Below are 18,636 nucleotides of genomic sequence, written 5' to 3' on the forward strand. Positions count from 1 at the left end.
GTAAAAGTAATGGTTCTAAGAGTCACCTTCACAAGTAAAGTTACAGAAAGGGAGGTAATAATAGGGAATAAGAGTTACCTAGAGAGATATTACAGCAGACAGGGCATTTGCCTTACATGCAGCTGCCCCAGTTTTTTTGTTTTGTTTTTTGCTTTTGGGGTCACACCCAGCGATGCTCAGGGGTTATTCCTGGCTCTGCATTCAGGAATTACTCCTGGCAGTGCTTGGGGGACCATATGGGATACTGGGAATCGAACCCGGGTTAGCCGCATGCAAGGAAAACGCCCTACCCCCCACCCCCCCACCCCCGTGCTATTGCTCCAGCCCCAAAGCTGTCCCAGTTTTGATTCCTGACACTTCATTTCTTTCCCTAAGCACTACCAGGAGTGATCCCTGATTACAGAGCCAGTCCTGAGCACTGCTGGTCATGACCCAAAAACAAAAAATTGCTACCTATTCAGAAAAGAGTATCAGGGAATTCATTTCCTGAAAGATGGTCACCATGTTAATTTAACAAATGCTAAAGAACTAAAATGCTAGAGAACCTCTCAGTTTTCTGCAAGGAAAATCTTGAGAAGAACTTAGCCACTGGTCTCTTTCACGAATATTGGTCAGAGCCCTCATCAAAAAATGTCTCTTCATGCCTCACATTGAAGAAAGAATGATCAGATAAGGGGCTGGAGAGATAGCACAGCGGGTAGGGCGTTTGCCTTACACGCGGCCGACCCGGGTTCAAATCCCAGCATCCCATATGGTCCCCTGAGCACGGCCAGGGGTAATTCCTGAGTGCAGAGCCAGGAGTAACCCCTGTGCATGGCCAGGTGTGACCCAAAAAGCAAAAAAAAAAAAAAAAAAAAAAAGAATGATCAGATAAGTTAAGGCTCCAGGGTCCTTACCCAATCATACTGTCCGTGTGCTTGCTGCCCTTGAAGACAGGGATGGACACTTAGAGTTCAGCATGTAGGAGAGCACTAGAGTCAGATGTGGAGTTAATTTTAAATCTGACCCAGTTACAGAGGAAGGGGAAATTGATGGTGTGTAAGATTAAAGGAGAGTTGGTTTTTTTCTTTTAATCATCTATTTTAGATCTCACCTACTCCATACTCCTACCAGAACCTGACTTCTACTAGATCATTTTACAAAAGTTCCTTTCTCAAATCTGCAACTGTACTAGCAACACATCTACTAGCCTGGGAACTGGCAACTGGCTGTGGCCCAGAGCTTGATAAATATTAAGGACCAAGGAGTCTGAAGTAGAGGGAGAAGTGAAGCTAGAAGACCTAGAAGACAGTATAATACAGTTGTTCCAAAACTTCTTCCACATTTCCACAGAATAGTGACAACAGATCTTACTCTGGGGTTGGAGGGTTATTCAGCCCCTCCAAAAACTAAAGGAAGGTAAAACCTGAGCTACTTGTATTGGTCACAAAGGGGTCTTATAATGTTCATAACGAAACTACACAACTGACTGTCCTAAGAAGTTTCTAAAAGAGGATTTAAAGTTGAGTGGAATAACTATGTATTCAAGTGGCACCCAAGATGTTCTAGTCTGTAATCTATTGTATAAAGGGCAATCTATTCTTGTAATTTCATAGTAAATAAAAAAAACCATAGAATTGGTACAAACTAATCTCTGGGATTTATATTTAGAGGTATTGGTGGTAGCTACATTAATCAAAGTGGAAAAAATTACAGTCAATTCACAATAATAATAGTCCTTTCTGTACAATTCCCCCCAAGCCAGTACAGCAGATAAAAGTTCCTATCATGTTCTCTAAGTCAAAGATATTTTGATTTAGAGAAAATAAGTCAAAGAAATTTCCCCAAACTTTTTTTTAGATTATACCAAGTAATTCATTAGAAAACAATAAGTAAAATATAGCAAATATACAATCTGGTTCGGGTTTTTTTTTGAAAACTTTTTTTTTTTCATGAAAAACGAACTGGTCCCTGAAGCTCCATTTGCTCTCAATGGAACGAACATCTCTGAATGCAGCAGCTATGTGTACCTCGGTCTAGAAATCAACATGAGAGCAGCGTGGAATGCCTTCAAGAGCGTCGAAAAAGTGGTTAAGAGAATGAAGAACCTCCAACTCCGGGCACATCTTTTCGATTCCACCATTCTTTCTGCACTAACATATGCCTCAGAGACCTGGGCCCTATGCAAACAGGATGAGAATGCTATTAGGGTATCCCAAAGAGTAATTGAAAGAGCTATGCTAGGAATATCATGTCTCACTCAAGTGAGAGAAGGAATCCAGAGTTCTGACCTCCGTCGACAGTCAAAAATCAGGGATGCTGTCTCATTTGCCAAGGCATCAAAAATTAGATGGGCCAGTCATGTAATGTGATTTAGAGACGACAGCTGGACTAGATTCCACAGGACCTCAAAGACCTTGTGGCCACCCACCAACTAGATGGTCAGATTTCTTTGTCAAATCCCTGAATGAACAATTTGAGGCTCTTCCTGTTCCTGGAGCAAGCAGATATCATTAGGCTGCACTAGCACATGACAGGGACAAATAGAGACATTACTGGCGCCCGCTCGAGCAAATCGAAGATCAATGGGACTACAAGTGATACAATCTGGTGTGCTTTACCTTCTTAAGAGATATCTTTGGTCAGGGAATACGTGCTTTTCATGCGCAAAGACTCAAGTTTGCTTTCAGACCTTTTTCTAGTCTCTGTGTTTTCTAGAGATGTCCTACATGTTGGAGCACCTTGATCTTTTCTTCAGTTGCTGTTATTCTGCTGCTCAGACCTTCTATTTCCTTTATATCACAGAGCATACTCTTCATTTCTCTCATTGCTGGTTGTATGTTTCTCATTTTGGTTTCATATTATCTTGTACTTTGCTCTCTGTGTCGTTGTTCCTTTCTGCTCATAAACCTTCTTTATGGCTCTAAATCTACTACTCTTACCTCCCAATGCTCCATTCTTCCATCAGTGGATGAGAGATCATCATTTACTTATATGTAACTCTTCTTCTACGTCTCCCCATTTAGTAACCCTAGGACCACCTACCATCTCAAAGTCTCCTAAACTGTTCAGGTGCAGGTGCCTTCTGTCCCAAATATCCTGGAAAATGCTAAATCTCAGCATAAATATTTAAAATAGTAGCTAAAATCAAGGATGCTACAGCCAGAGTACTTTAGTGTTATAACTATTTACTAGTTGTACCAACTGGAGAAGATACATTTTCATTGTGCCTTAGCTCTTAGTCTGTAAAACAGAGAAAATGAACCTATTGTAAATGGAAGTTGTAAGAATAGATCTCATAGCATAACCGGCACATGGAAAACTCTATATGGATTGTCAGCCTATGGATAATTAAATTACCATAATTCAGAGACTTCCTTAACTCCTCAATAAGGAAAGGCTCTGTATTCCCTATATAAGTAATACTGACTTGAATTAACACAGTAGCTTAATAGTCCAACAACTGTTTACATCCCTGTGTCCACTAGACTATGAGTTTCTTATGGGCAGCAGTATTGTTATTGCTCTACTAGTCTCATCATGTGGCATAGAATCAGACACAAAAAAAAAACAGTCTGCTATAACACTGATTTCTAAATGCAAGTTTGTTCTAACCAGTTTCTATATTAGGGAACAGAACATAATATAAATTTCGTGTTTGCTTACAGGAGGTTCCACCTGTAACAAACTAAACCACACCCAGTAAACCTGTGTGGAAAGCACAGTATGCACACATACATATACCTCAAACATTAATCGCTACATTAGGTCACTACTCGTGATAAACCACACCCTGGTATTACAATATTTGACCCCAGTTTTCATTCATCTCACACTAATTCATAAGTTGATTCCAAACTCACTTCTACTATGAAAACCAGATCCTTTTGAAGTGCCATATTTATATAACTTCTAACCATTTAAAATGTATAAGATGTGGGTTGGGGAGATAGTACCACAGGCAGGACAATAGCCTTGCATGCAGTCAACCTGGTTTAATCCCCATCAGCCCATATAGTTCCCTGAGCACCACCAGAAGTGATCCCTGACAGAGCCAGCAGTAGCTTGAACACCACCAGATATGGCCCAGATCAAAAAAATAAAATGTAGAAGATACCATTCTTATAAGATTTCTAGTCTAATTTGCTTGGCACATTGAATGTTGACACTCTCTCCCATTTTCCCCATAAGCCCCATATTTTATATTCTCCTGTCAAGTGGGGTTAAGAAAAAAAATTGCACTCAGTGGACTGATGGCTGATGGTGAATAATTCATCTCCATGGAAACCTAAGGTTCCTAAAACTGTAGGAGTCCCTGTTAATCATCACTTTGGGAGGCAAGAAGTTCTGCCCCACAATTAAAAGCATCAAATATTTATTCTTAGGTTACTGCATGACATGCATTGTGATGAGCAGTAGAGGTAGTATGGCTAATAAAGCACTGTCTGGAATTCCAACTGAATTCCAGACTTCAGTTGGCCAAAATCTCCCTGAAGTCAGTCTCTTTCACTGTTGCCCCATCGTGGCCTCCTGACCCAGCTGAGTTACTGGGCCTGTCAGCACTGAGCAGAGGCAGACTAGGGAAGAGTTAAATGTGGCGCAGGTGGGAGGGCCCTGGGGGAAGCAGGCAGAAAAGCCACTTAAGAGGACCCACAGGCCCTGATGGAGGTGAAGAGGAGCTGCTAACACACAGTACACAGAAACTTTCTCAAGTCTGTTCAAGCTTTCTCCCTCAGCGTCTATCACGTTTCTGCCATACATATTGAGAGGAATCAGTTTGACTTGCCCTGCCTCCTGCAACATCGGGGATGCTTCTTCCTCATAAGCAGGTACTGTTGATTGAATACCATTTTCTCCCCCTCTCTCACCGTACTCCTACTGGACCCCCAACAAGACTCTAGTGACACCCAATTCTTAGTTGTGAGGAAGGAAAAGACAGAAGTCATTTTTAATTGTTTATTTTATTTGGTGGCAGGGAGAGAGGGGCAGAGGGAGGGTGCTTCCATCTCTTTTTCTTCATTGTTTCCCAAATTCATCTTCAAGTCTCTAGACGGCATTCAATCTCAGCATCAAGAATAAGGAAGCCTCCCACACCCCAAAACCCCATCAGGTTTTCCTATGACATCAGACTTCCTGCTTTATTCCAGATCCCATCTGCCTCTCCCTGCCCTTTATTTTCTCCCTTTCTCTTTACTACTCTTTCTTCTTTGAGGGCTGGTGTCCTCAAGCAGCAATAAAGATCATGTGCACATCCCCACTATGGAGTTGAGAAAGCCCAGCGGTTCTGCCTAAGGATACACAGTCAGAGACAGGACCAGCCTGAAGCCTGACCCTGACACGGCACTGGCTTTTTTCCCATCTAGAGACTGAGACTGACCCTATGCGAACCCTAAGAAGAAACAAACCATCATCTCAACTCCACTCTCAATTGACCTCATCTGGAGAGCAACCGGCTTCTGTGACAGTGACCCTTAGAACTCCTGCCCAAAACCACTATTTCCCTTTCTTATGGACCTTCAAAGGACTCTCCCATCCTAGGCAGTATTGCAGCCTTGATCACTGATCCAAAAGTCAACCAACAGTTATAATCCTTTAACCTCCCCAAGCCAGCAACAGCCCTATACTTTCTCCATGTATGGGTTTGCGCCACTGTGACACCCTCCCAATCTCTCCCTTTGTCTTTCCTCTATCAGGAGCGATTCCTCCATGAATCCCAAACCTTTACCTCTACCACCACCAACATATGGCAGACGTTCCACTGCTCAACATCACCCTGTCACACCCAACCTTCTTCATTTTAACTGGCATTCCAGGACTGGCAGGTACCCAGGCCTGGCTCACCTTGATCTTTGGGCCCATGTATCTGCTGGCCCTACTGGGCAACGGAGCACTGATGACAGTAGTGCAGACAGACTCTGCACTGCACCAGCCCATGTTTCTCCTTCTAGCCACACTGGCAGCCACAGACATGGGCCTAGCCACATCCATAGCCCCGGGATTACTAGCTGTGCTGTGTCTGGGCCCCCGGACCATACCATATGTTGCTTGCTTGGCCCAGATGTTCTTTGTTCACGCACTGACTGCCATGGAATCCGGGGTACTGTTGGCGATGGCCTGTGACCGTGCTGTGGCAGTAGGGCGTCCATTGCACTACTCTGTCCTAGTCACCAAAGCCCGTGTGGGCTATGCAGCCCTAGCACTGGTACTGAAAGCTGTGGCTATTGTCGTACCTTTTCCTCTGCTGGTGGCACGATTTGAGCACTTCCGGAAAAAGACCATCAATCATACATACTGTGAACACATGGCAGTGGTGGAGCTAGTGGTGGGTAACACACGAGCCAACAACTTGTATGGGCTGGCACTCTCTCTGGCTGTGTCAGGTGTAGATATTCTGGGCATTGCTACCTCCTACGGGCTTATTGCCCATGCTGTCCTGAAGCTACCAACCCGGGAGGCCCGTTCCAAGGCCTTTGGTACATGTAGTTCTCACATCTGTGTCATTCTGGCCTTCTATGTGCCTGGTCTCTTCTCCTACCTCACACACCGCTTTGGTCAGCGCACTGTTCCAAAGTTCATACACATCCTTCTCTCTAACATCTATTTGCTGCTGCCACCATCGCTCAACCCGCTCATCTACGGTGCTCGAACAAAGCAGATCAGAGAACGGATACTAGAAACCTTCTTCTTCAGAAAAAAACAGTTCTAGCTGGCAGTAAAAAATAAAAATAAAAACGGAAGCTGAGGGTAAAGAATGGAAGATGTTCCGAAGAGTTGGGTTTGGAGGAACGAACTGCTATCTTTTTCCTATCTACATCTAACTCTGGTAATTCTGAATAGAGATCTACTGTGAAGTCACTATTATGTATACCACTGGCTAATCAACCTGTTTATCTTCCTTAGGAGACAGCAGAAGGTAGGGGCTTCATGATACCATACAAGAAAGCTATTGTGAGTTTATCATACATGCTATTGATGGTTGTTTGGTTACCTTCCTCCCTGACTCCCCGACCCAGTATCACCTTTGGTGCCAGGACTGAACCCAGACTTCACACATGCAATTACTAGTTTCATTCTTAAAAATACACAAGATTTAACTTAAACTACTACATATCATTTTATTCTGTCTGTCCATATTCTCACATAACAGCTTACCTAAGAGGGGCTGGAAAGATAGTACAGTGGGTAGAGCACTTGTCCTGTACGCAGTAGACCTGGGTTCTATCTCCAATACCCCTCTGGCTCCCCAGGCCTTCCAGGAGTGACCCTTGAGCACAGAGTCAGGAGTAAGCCCTAAGCACTTCTAGGCGTGGCCCAAAAAAAGCAACAAAAAGCTTATCTACCAATTCTAGAATTATAAGTCTAGTAAAAGAGGCTTTCCTGGCTGTAGGCAAGGTACTTATTTTGTCCCTGTTTGAGATCACAGTCCTCACTATTCCTGCAGCCGGATTGTTTTGGGTTTGTCCTTTAGGAAGAAGTGAAGTATACTTACCCCTTATATTCTGAAAATATGGATTAAGTGTCCTGGGGTTCCTAATTAAGCCAGGACTGAAATTTAAGGCATTCCTAGTTCTGATATTCCTCCTGTTCTCATGTGTAGCAACTATACTCCCAACCCCACTCCCCTGCCAGTCTCAAAATGAATCGCTGGTGGTAGGAGAGATGATACAATGGATAAGGCACTGGCCTTCATGTGGTCAATTCAAGTTCAATCTCCATAACCACATGTCTCCCCAAGCACCACAGGAGTGATCCCTGAGTACAGAGCCAACAGTAAATCCTGAGCACAGCTGGATGTGGCCCCAAAACCAAAATAAACAAATGTTAACAGGTAGAACATCTCCCAGACTCAGTGATTCTGATCTAAAAGAATTTTTATATCCCAAAAAATCTTGATAACCTATTTGCCTGAAGACAAGTTACTATGATCTATTATCAATCTGTTCTGTGTGTATCTTTAGCCAAAACTATAGCATTACTAAATGAAATCCTCATCTACACTTGCATTCTACCTTCCTTTGTCCTGGTCAACATCACTAGAAGCACCTGCTATTGGGGCAATATGGCAAAATAGGAGTGTTTCACACTGTTGAGGTTGCTGGGGACAGAGACATTAAACAGAAAGTGTCACCCATCAGAGGAGTCACTTTCATCTAAGACTCCAAGTTAGAAGGAACACTGCACAAAAGATTTTTTACATCAACGTAAGTCCAGAATGAGTGGAACACACAGACAAAATGTGGTCCACCATGAGGTTACAGAGAGTTGTAGGCTACACAGACAATCTCTCTGGAGAAATAATCCCAACCACAGATATTAGATTAGCCATGAAGACCTGAAGGGTAGCCCTTGCCCCTCAGCAGGTAGCTTGGCCTGTCCCATGAGATACACACAGAGAAGACTCTGGTACACCTAAAAGAGCAGGTGGTACCATCTTCTGGGCCATGTAAAAAGTCCTCATTTGCAAGGAATTGATGAGAGCAGAGCTGTCACACTGAAGTCAATTGTATGAGGAGAAAATCTGGTTTTCCTCAATCTAAACGTGAGCTCAGTCATTCTCAAAACTAAGCTTTGTTCCAGAAGTTCTGAGTTTAAAAAAAAGAAAGAAAAAAATATGTATGTATGTATAAAATAAACCTACAGGAAATAATTTCAGTAATTTTGTAAATACTATCACAACGTTATAACCCTAGAGGGCTTTGAAGTCTTTAAGATGTTTGAGTTCTTTTGATGATTCTTCTTCAATAAATCTATCCTGACAAAATAGAGATGTGAACAAAGATGTACACAGTATAATATTTATTACATCATAAAGAAATATGTTGTGAAGAAATATATGTCTGACAGTCCTGTGTTACACATACACACATGGACACCATATTTTTCTTTCCCCTCTGGTACCTGAAAAGGGAAATCATATGCAGTCAATGTCAATAAGCAATGCATTGTCACCCTCTCACCACAGGAAGCCTCTCTTCTAAGGCACCTTCATTCCCTGATATGTACAACTCCAAGGTAGATGCTTCCAAAACTGTACAATGTTCATCATACTATGACGGAGTTTTCTTCCTTGAAGACAAAAATTCACCCCTTGAACACCTGTATTTTCTTCTGGATTGAAGCTGCATACATACCATGTGGTATGCTTGTTCTCACACCAACCTGAGAACAAGTATAAGCCAATAATCACTTAGTTACATTTCCAAAATTAAAATTTCCTTAGAGGATCCAGGGAGATAACTTATATAGTAGAGCACATACGTAAAGCCCTGAGTTTGATCCCTGACACCATCTGGACCCCTGAGCACAGATGGGTTGGCCATAATAGCCTCCCAAGCACTGTCAGGTCATCTTCATTGCTGGGAGTAAACCCTACGTAGTATCTCCAAAGAAACAGTAGGTTTTTTCTATGTAACTGATCAACCAAGTCCTGATCAAAATTATCGTAATTTTATTAATAGCTTTATCTCAGTGTGAATATTAATATATGTAGCACAGAAATGTTGATGTGCTTGATAATAGGGCACTGCCCTAAACCAATATATTATAAAAGCACCTTATTTCCTTCTTAAAACCCTAAAAGTTCTAAATTATGTCTATCCAGAAGCTTTCAAATAAAGGAATAAAGAACTATACAATTAATTATTCCTGAGAAAAGTGAAGAGGTTTGTTAGGTCTCTTTTTATTCTGAAATCTTTACTATTAACACTATTTTATATAGCTCTGGAGGTTCTTACAGAGAGCTCAACTTCTTCGGATAAACAGCCTCTGCCTATTCCCTCACGGTCTCCTCTCAAGTGGCCCCTCAGGTATACTACAGATGGTATGTGCCTTCTTCCTAGGGAAACCCAGCGATGCCATGTTGGAGGCAGCTCCCCTGAACAGGAGGTAGTCCAAACAGCCCAACCCTTGGGCACCTCAGCTTCACCAAGCATTCAATTGTCATGTTTTCTTTCAGCAACTTTAATGTCTTGCTTAATGTCAGGTTAGGGGAGTACAGAATTCAAGGATGCTTAAGACCAGTGAAATTCAAACAGCAAAAGAGAGAAGATAGGGGTATAGGATTCTTGATTTGGACTGCTTAAGTACCACATCTCCTACTCTGAGACCCTCTTTATAACCAAAAATCCCAGAGAGACTCCTCATCCAGACTCCCCTAATCAGCCCTTCATCCCAGACCTACCTCATCCTGGATCCCCTCGGGAAATGGACGTGCTACACTCTCTCCCTCTCATTCACTCTGTACCTTTGTCTCCCCCCACTGTCAGTTTGCTCCATATCTATCTCTATCATTATCATCGTCTCTCTACCTCTGCCTACTGCAACCAGAATTTCTGTCTGGAGGGAACAGATCAGCCAACTATACTGTACTAGTTGACATCCTATGTGAACTATAAGCAAAAAAACAAACAAAAAAATTATTAAGGTATTAGAGCAAGAGACTTGGTCTTACTTGTCTTAAGAAACCTGGGATTTCTGATTTGATCTCATATCACCCACTTCCTTTTCACAACTGTACTCCACACTGCCCATCTAGCAGATACTCATGACCACCCCAACACTGTCAGGTGAGCAGTTTCCCCACTAAAAGTTAACAAAACTGAAATCCAGCAGACCTGGATTTAAATCCCAAATCCTCCATTAACTCATTGTGTGCTTTAGTTTACTTAATTTCTTTGAGTCTATAGCGTCACTCATAAAATGGAGAATAGACCCACTTTAAGAGCTTATCGAAAGGATTATTAAGATAGTGAATCAAAAATGTTTGGCGTAGCCCCTATTATACGAGAGTTCAAATAGTTGATAACAATATCTCTCCTGGTGGATACAACCATGCCAATTGTCAAACCTCTGGTCCAAGACCTGGCACTCACACCTAAAGATTTGTCAACAGAGACCTGACTTCCCTGAAGCTAGTTACATTTCCTTTAAGAAACTCTTCTTGGCAATATTCTTCCCACCACTACAGAACCTTCTGTGAGCCCCACTAATTCTACCTCAAACAGTCCAAACTAACTTTGTAGGACAGTGCTACATACACAGTGGGGCAGGAGTTTTAAAAACGTACCTAGGAGGCAGAGCGGTAGTATAGCAGGCAGCGCTGCTTGCCTTTTAGGTGGCTGATCTGGATTCGTTCCCTAGCACCCCACATGCTCCCTCGAGCCCACCACTAGTGAACCCTGAGCACAGACAGGAGTAAGGCCTGAGCAGAGTTGGGTGTGGCTGGGCACACAGAACTCTTCAGAGGAACTGAAAAGGTAGAACAAGGGCAGAGGAGGAATGGAGCTACTAGAAAGGATCTCTGGAGTAATTGTCATCTAGAGAAAAAAGTCTACCTACATCAGCAAAACACCAGATTGAGATCTCTGAACAAAGCCAAAGGGCAATAACATGTAGAGTGGGGCTAAATAAGAGAAAACCTACTGGACACAGAGCAGCCTTTGAATGCAACATAAAAAGAAGCTTCTTTAAATTTACCTGGGTAATTTTGACTTCCACAAAGTTCTTTCCAGTTACTAAGGTAACACCCCAATTAGAGTCTTATTCTCCACATTGTCACCACTCACCATGGCATCCTCCTACACATACACCTGGTTTTCATTGCAATTGTAACTCACTCATTAATAAAGGTTTTCAACCTAAGCTGCATATTATAAGTAAAAAATATGATGTCTGATTACACACCAGACCAATTCCATCAGAATCACCGAAGAGGGAGGCAGGGAGAAGTATACGGTCCAAGCACCAGAAACTTGGTCACCTAGTTGTGACCATGGCTAAAAACCACTATTTAGTTCTCAGTTGAAGTCCTAATCTATACTGTTCCCATGATTCAATCTCATAAATCACCAACATGAGAAATAACATAGCAAACTGCTTCAAAGAGGGAAGTTATGGAAGGAAGAAGAGATCTGAACCTTTTTCTTTTTCTTAACCAGGATCTACACACACACACACACACACACACACACACACACACACACACTGAATTTTATGGGAATAAAGCAGGAGATTGCATGGGTATCTCAAAAGTATGAATGCAAGCACTGGATACAGTGAGGCTAGGAAGGCAGTATGACTACCTCCTCCCTACCCAAGCAGGTCCTCTATGACCTCATGTTAGAGCAAAGCCCAAGGTCTGCAGTTTCACCTCCCTGGAAAGCTTGGGGTTCCTGCAGCAGCTACTGTCCTACCTACATCCTTCCACACCCCACCATGTTAGATGGTACCCCCCACCTGTTGACACTAGATGAAGCTGATGCCATCTGGACCCTCGTCAAGGATAAGGTTGGTAAAATAAGTGAGTTTAAGAAGAAGTAACAAAGTATGAAATGGGTATAAGCAGCTTATAAGTAGGAAGGGGTGGGAAACCTAAAGATAATAACTAACTTTGTGGGCAGAGCAATGGTACGGCAGGTAGGGTGTTTTCCTTGCCTGTGGCGAATCCAGGTTTGATCCTAGCACCACCACCACCACCCCCCCCAACATGGTACCCTGAATCCACCAGGAGTGATCCCTGAGCACAGAACTAGGTATAAGACCTGAGCACCTGAGACCTGCATGTGGCTCCAAAACCAAGATAAATAAGTAAAAATAACTTTCACTTAGTGCTTGTGTGTGTGCCAGGCACTGCATATAAAGCTTTGTGCAAACTGGCCAATGTAATAAAAATTAGGAAAAGAGCAAAAAGCCAGAGAAATAGCACAGAGAAAAGGACTAGAGTACATGTTTTGTATGCAGAATCCCCAGGCTCAATACTGCGTACCACCTGATCCCTGCTGCAGTATGGTGCCACGTATGAAACTCCCCCCAAAAGTAAGAGGGTTTTTCGGGGTTTGTTTTTGGCTTTTTGAGTCACATCCAGCAATGCTCAGGGGTTACTCCTGGCTCTGAACTCAGGAAATACTCCTGGCAGTCCTTGGAGGATCATATTGGATGCCAAAGATCAAACCAGGACCGGCCATGTGCAAGGCAAAAGCCCTCCCCACTGTACTATCGCTCAAGCTGCAAAAGTAAGTTATTTGTACAGGAAACCATGAGAACAGAAAGAAGCAATGAACAGAGGTTAGACGCAGAAGATCTGAAAGGCTTCTGAGATAGTGACATTCTAGATAGACAAGTAAGAACTATTCATACATAGAAGGAAGAGAAATACCAAACAGATCATAAACGCTACTGAATAAATACCTGAATGAGCCAATGATCAAATGGGTAGGTGAGTAAACAGTAAACTAATTAAAAGCGAGTAGGGAATACTGTCTGCCTTAGAGGCAGGGGGAGGGTGGGAAAGGGGGGTATACCTGGGATATTGGTGGTGGGGAATGTGCACTGGTGAAGGGATGGGTGTTTGATCACTGTGAGATTGTAACCCAAATATGAAAGCTTGTAACTATCTCACGGTGATTCAATAAAATTTTAAAAATTAAAATATATATATATATAGTCCTGAAAATTCAAACCAGTGAAGAATAGAGAAAGGAGAGAAACAGGGAGGACAAGGAGGGAGAGAAGGAGGAAAGGAAGGAAGGAAGGAAGGAAGGAAGGAAGGAAGGAAGGAAGGAAGGAAGGAAGGAAGGAAGGAAGGAAGGAAGGAAGGAAGGAAGGAAGGAAGGAAGGAAGGAAGGAGGGAGGGAGGGAGGGAGGGAGGGAGGGAGGGAAGAAAGGGTAGAAAAAAAAAGCATATGAACTCGGGAAGTGAAAAGGAAAAATAATTATAAGCTCCTAATACTTCTCGAGAGTACAGTTCAAAAGAGTTGTGGTAAAAATTAGGTCAAAGAGGTACATGGGCTTATCATGAAAGGCCATATAAGCTTTCTAAAGAACTAAAACTTTGGGCCTAGACAGATAGTACAGCAGGTAAGGCACTTGCCTGGCACACAACTGACCCAGGTTCATTCCGTGACACCACATATGGTCTCCCTCTCCCGCTCTCTACTCTGTGCCAGGAATGAACCCAGAGCACAGAGCCAAGAGTGAGCCCTGAGCACCACAGGGTATAAATCCAAGCAATTTGAGTTCTGAGTAGGTATTAAGTGGATTTCAAAGAACATGAAGATCTCACTTGTCAGAGTCATAGGTATCTATCTAATAAATCCGCCCCACTCTAGATGGGCACAAATTTTTAAGGTTGAAGAATTTAGGAACCAGATTTCTAGTTATGTGATCTAAAGGGAAATGAATCTGAAGAACTCAGAGAAAGCAATCCATCAAATTTAAAAGATAAACCCAAAAGTAGTGCCTACCTGACTCCAGCAACCTTAATAGAATGAAGCTCCCATTTGAAAAGCAGCAGTGACCACAAAGATCCATTTCCCAAACAGAAGAAACATATCTCTCTAAGTATTAGATAACTGATTTTAGTGATGCGAGAGACTGATCCTGGATTACAGCAATCAGAATTAACAGGAATTAGGGTGAAAGTAAACAGGTCTTTAACTATTAGAAAGATATACCTTCTTTGAGTATTAGAAATCTCTCTTATTAAATGGAAACGTTAGGAAAGTCAACGTAAAGGCACGTAGATAAAATGCTGGCAGTATGTGGTAAAAACAAGGAGTGGGGGACATCTTTCAGTGACCTGGTTTCCTTTCTCCAGAACTGCTGACAGTTTTTTGGGCACTTTGCAGACCATATGGCTAAACAGAATGTGGACCTAGAGCTCCCCATTTTAAATTCAAACTTGGCAAGGCACATCTAAGAAGATGATCTCACACCATTACTTTTCCTAGGCTGCCACTGAGATCTAAATTTGTAGGCCTTTAAGTTTCAGACTTTCACCCAGAAGCCAAAGTGCACAGGGGAAAAAATGCTGTGACCTCAATGATGACTCCATCAGTCACTCTAGTATGAAACTGCATGACCTACTTGCATAATTTAAGGTAACTCAGGGCCCTCGAGAATGACTTAAAAAAAAAAATAGAGGGGCGTGGGAGAAAGTTCAAGAGACAAGGACACATACCTCACATGCTGTAGAACCAAGTTCAAATTTTGCCACTAAGACCCTGCCCCACCCCCCACCCCAAAGCAAAGCTAGGTATAGATCTGAAGGTCCCCAGCACCACTGGTGTAGCCCTCGAGGCCTCTAAGCACCACCAGGTAGTCCCAGACACTGCATAATTTGAGCAGTTCTACATCCCTGGGCCCCAGCACTGACCACACCAGCCCAGCTGACTATACTGGAATAGTCCCCAGGTCCCCCAGGACTGTTAGGGAAGTCTACGGCCACATGTCCCTCCATACCCCCAATAAAAAGAATCTACTAAGTCTCCATAGCATATTCATATCTATATTCTATGAGTCTCCAGGGAAAAAAGGAGTTAACCTTTTGGCAGAAACCTGAATCACAAAAAACAGGTATTTTAAATTACGTTCTCCTCTTTATGGGATTTTTCCTGGAAACACTACCTCTTGTTTCATTTGCATAGGTGCTTAGGCACCAAAAGAATAGTAGCTGGGGTAGAATTCTGAAGTTTTTGTGTTGTGACCAAGCTTTGTTAGAACACAGACATTCTACACAAAAATGTCAACCTAGCGCTGCTCTCACCTCTGCAACTCATTGGTCCCTCTCAACGCCCTATTCCTTAGCCTGATGTTCCCAGACAAAAGAGAAAAGAAAGTATCGCCCAAAGAAAAATAAATTATGGGAAATCTTCAGTGCAGATCAAAACAAGCATTTCCTTATTAGATGACAAAAGATACTAGTAGTCATTGTGCTTATCTCACCTTATCCAAAGAGTTAACACAACTCTAGCTATTTTCTTCTAAATTTAGGGGGCAGAACTTCCTAAACCACTTTCTAGACCAAAAAATCAAATTGTCCTTAGGGGACCAATGACAAATCAACAGGCTAGCAAAATAGGCTATGTCTGTATGGGGATGAGGCATCTGATTTTGGGTTACTTAAAAGTCTGAGATACAGCTTAAACAAAAGGAGGTCCAAGCAAAAATTCTGCATGCTTCCCTAGCAGAATCCATAGCCAGAAATCTTAATATCCAGGATATGTCAAGATCATATTTAGGCAAAGTTAATTGAAAAATCTGACAAACTTTCCTAGTTGGTCATTAAGTTACTTTTTCTGAAACGAGGTTACTAATTCCCAGTGACCAAGAAGGTACAAGCCATAAGAAGCATTAGAATCCTAATGTTCTAAATACATACAGAAAAACGCATTACAAAAATGAAATCCCTCAAATCCCTAAAATAACTATTCTCTACAAACTATTAGGGATTAAGATGTATACTGAATGTTTATAGATACAGTATAAGAATGGGCATTCCAAATATATTTGTGTATACATTTTGGTTAAAGGCATCATCCATCTAACCAATCACCAAATAATGCTTTAGTGCTCCACATTCCTTAAGTGACTAAATTGTACAAATTTGCAATCTGCCTATCATTCACCAAATTCCACCATTATTTTCTTTCATTATTCAGAACTTCAGAACTTCACTATGTCTTGCCTGTACTACTAGAAAACACTTAATCTCTTTCACTTTCTTCCAATTAAAAATTAACTTTGTGACACCAAGTTGACCCCATCTCTACTATACAGAGTCCTTTAAGGGGATTCCTACAATCCTTGGGATAAAATATCACTCAGCATACACACAGGCCTTTAATAATCTAATTCCTAATGCTGGCCCCCCTTTAGGCCCTGCCATTTAAGTTACATGAAAGTATGTTTTCCTGAATGTCTATCTCTTAAGTTTGCATATTCAGGTTTGATTTTTCCCTTTGTCCAGACTGATCATTCTTCTACCTGGCAAATTCCTTCAAATAGCAGGTCATAATATCCAGAAATCTGTCTTTTACTATCATGATCAAGGTTGTTCAATGACTTCTTGTAGCTTGCTAGACTGTTTATATTTTTGTGTCCTCCATAACACTAAGCTGTAATAGAACAAGGATACAGTAACAATTCTTTCCTGTTTTTCCAGTATCTAGCAAAATCAGGCAAATAGGCATTCAAGGTTTTGCTACAGGAGAGAACTGGGAGACAAGCAGAAAATCTGACAATCTTAGCACATTGTGGAGATGTAACCAAACAGTAAACAGCGGGAGGCTGAAATCAGAGTAGGCTATAGCAGGCTACCAGTTAACTCCTAACCCAAACTCAGTCCTTGCCTTGTAAACTGTCTGCCTTCAGGTTATCGAGGAGCGCTTTGGGCCCCATGTAGTAGCAGTACCTTTCCTGTCGGATGCAGCCTGCTATGACCTACTTGGTGTACTAGTGAAGCAGTCCCGCCCAGCCCACACCCGCCTGGTTTTGCCAGGTCGGCAGGCCCGGCGGACACTACAACCAGTGGGGCTGCTACCGAGTCTCCTGGAGCAGGCAGGGTCTGAGGGGGCCTTTGCCCACTGCACTCGGGAATACTCACCAAATGGCCGAGCAGAGGTAGCCTATGAAGAAACACGACTGCTAGATGGGCAGCCCTGCAGAATCCACCTGCACATGGGCGGCCTGCGAAAGAAGGTGGCCTTCCTGCTGCTGCCGCCCGGGCAGGTGAGCCTACGGCAGACTCTTCCCTGGCTCCGAAGCTCCCACAGCATCTATGTCATCTACCAGGTTTTCTCCTGCTCCTGGCTACAGCTGGGGCTACTGACAACAGCCCAAGAGCCCCAGCTGCTCAGGGTACAAAGGTCACTGCCTATTGCCTTCTCCTGCTTCAAGTTTTCACTGCAGCCTAAAGGAGTGCTGGGACCACAGAAGTCCCTGGCCAAAGATCCCTTGCCCCAGGGAGCTAAATGGGTCAGACCCAACCTCAGCACTGTGCCACCTCTGGCCCCAACACCAGCCCCTGCGGAGAGTCCTGAAGTCGCTGATGTGCCCTCAGCTGTTCCAGCCCCACCTACACCACCTCCCCAGGAAGGGCCAGAGGGCAGACCCACAAGAGTCTCCAACAAGGGCCGAAATCCTTTCCGAAGGGGGCCCCAGATGTTATCAGGTACTGCTAAGGGGAAGGACGATGTGAAGGCTGGGATAAGGTAGAGGGAGTGGGCATCGGAAGTGTAGCCCAGGAATGTGTGACCACCCAGAACTCCATACTGGATTCTGGTGCGTGAGAGCAAAGGAGCAAGGGTGCTGGGGAGGTTGTGATGAAAGCATGGTCCTGGGTTGGACACAACAGAGGACCAGAGGGAGGGACCAGGGAGGCAGAAAGACCAGGGCACGAGTAAAGCTGTGACTATCCCCAACCCTGGCAGAGAACTGGCTCTTCAGCCCCCGCAACCCCGCACCAGGAGTCCAGGGTGGGGGCCCCGGGGACCCAGACCGGCACTCCATGTCCCTGCCCCTGCTGCAGGGTCTGTCCTCGGAGTTCGACAGCGACGACTGAAGTGGAGGCAAGAAATACAGGGGGCAAGGCCCCCAAGATCTGGCATAGGGATACTGGTCCCCAATAAACATCAGCTGCTGCTCCCCAAACCATCCTGGACCCATTCATGCTTCTTCCCTCAAGGGTCTGGAAAAGGGAGGAAGTCCCCACATTCTCCCCTAGTTTAATGCCCACCCTCACCCTCTAATGGCTTAATGAACATCTTGCAACTCTGGTGGCATCACCAGAGAGAAAATTCCCCTGACTACTTCCCCATCTTTGTACAATGTTCGTGGGGCCCCGGTCAAGAGCAGAAGTGGGGGAAAGAAGAATGAGCACAA

The 18,636-nt window shown here is 43.4% G+C and overlaps 2 protein-coding genes across 2 annotated transcripts; both read left to right on the forward strand.

Annotated features, from left to right (window-relative positions):
* Positions 1–319: 319 nt before the first annotated feature.
* LOC101547203 (olfactory receptor 52W1) lies at positions 320–6,688 on the forward strand. Its single transcript, XM_004621238.2, has one exon. The coding sequence runs from the start codon at positions 5,723–5,725 to the stop codon at positions 6,683–6,685; it is 963 nt and encodes a 320-aa protein (XP_004621295.1). The 5' UTR covers positions 320–5,722; the 3' UTR covers positions 6,686–6,688.
* A 5,363-nt stretch (positions 6,689–12,051) lies between these two features.
* On the forward strand, positions 12,052–18,492 carry C6H11orf42 (chromosome 6 C11orf42 homolog). The gene is made up of 3 exons (XM_004621237.3): positions 12,052–12,264; positions 17,128–17,926; positions 18,186–18,492. Exons 1-3 carry the CDS (start codon positions 12,052–12,054, stop codon positions 18,314–18,316), a joined length of 1,143 nt encoding a protein of 380 aa, XP_004621294.2. The 3' UTR covers positions 18,317–18,492.
* The last annotated feature ends 144 nt before the right edge of the window (positions 18,493–18,636 follow it).

Source organism: Sorex araneus, chromosome 6 (assembly GCF_027595985.1).
Source record: "Sorex araneus isolate mSorAra2 chromosome 6, mSorAra2.pri, whole genome shotgun sequence".
Taxonomy (NCBI): domain Eukaryota; kingdom Metazoa; phylum Chordata; class Mammalia; order Eulipotyphla; family Soricidae; genus Sorex; species Sorex araneus.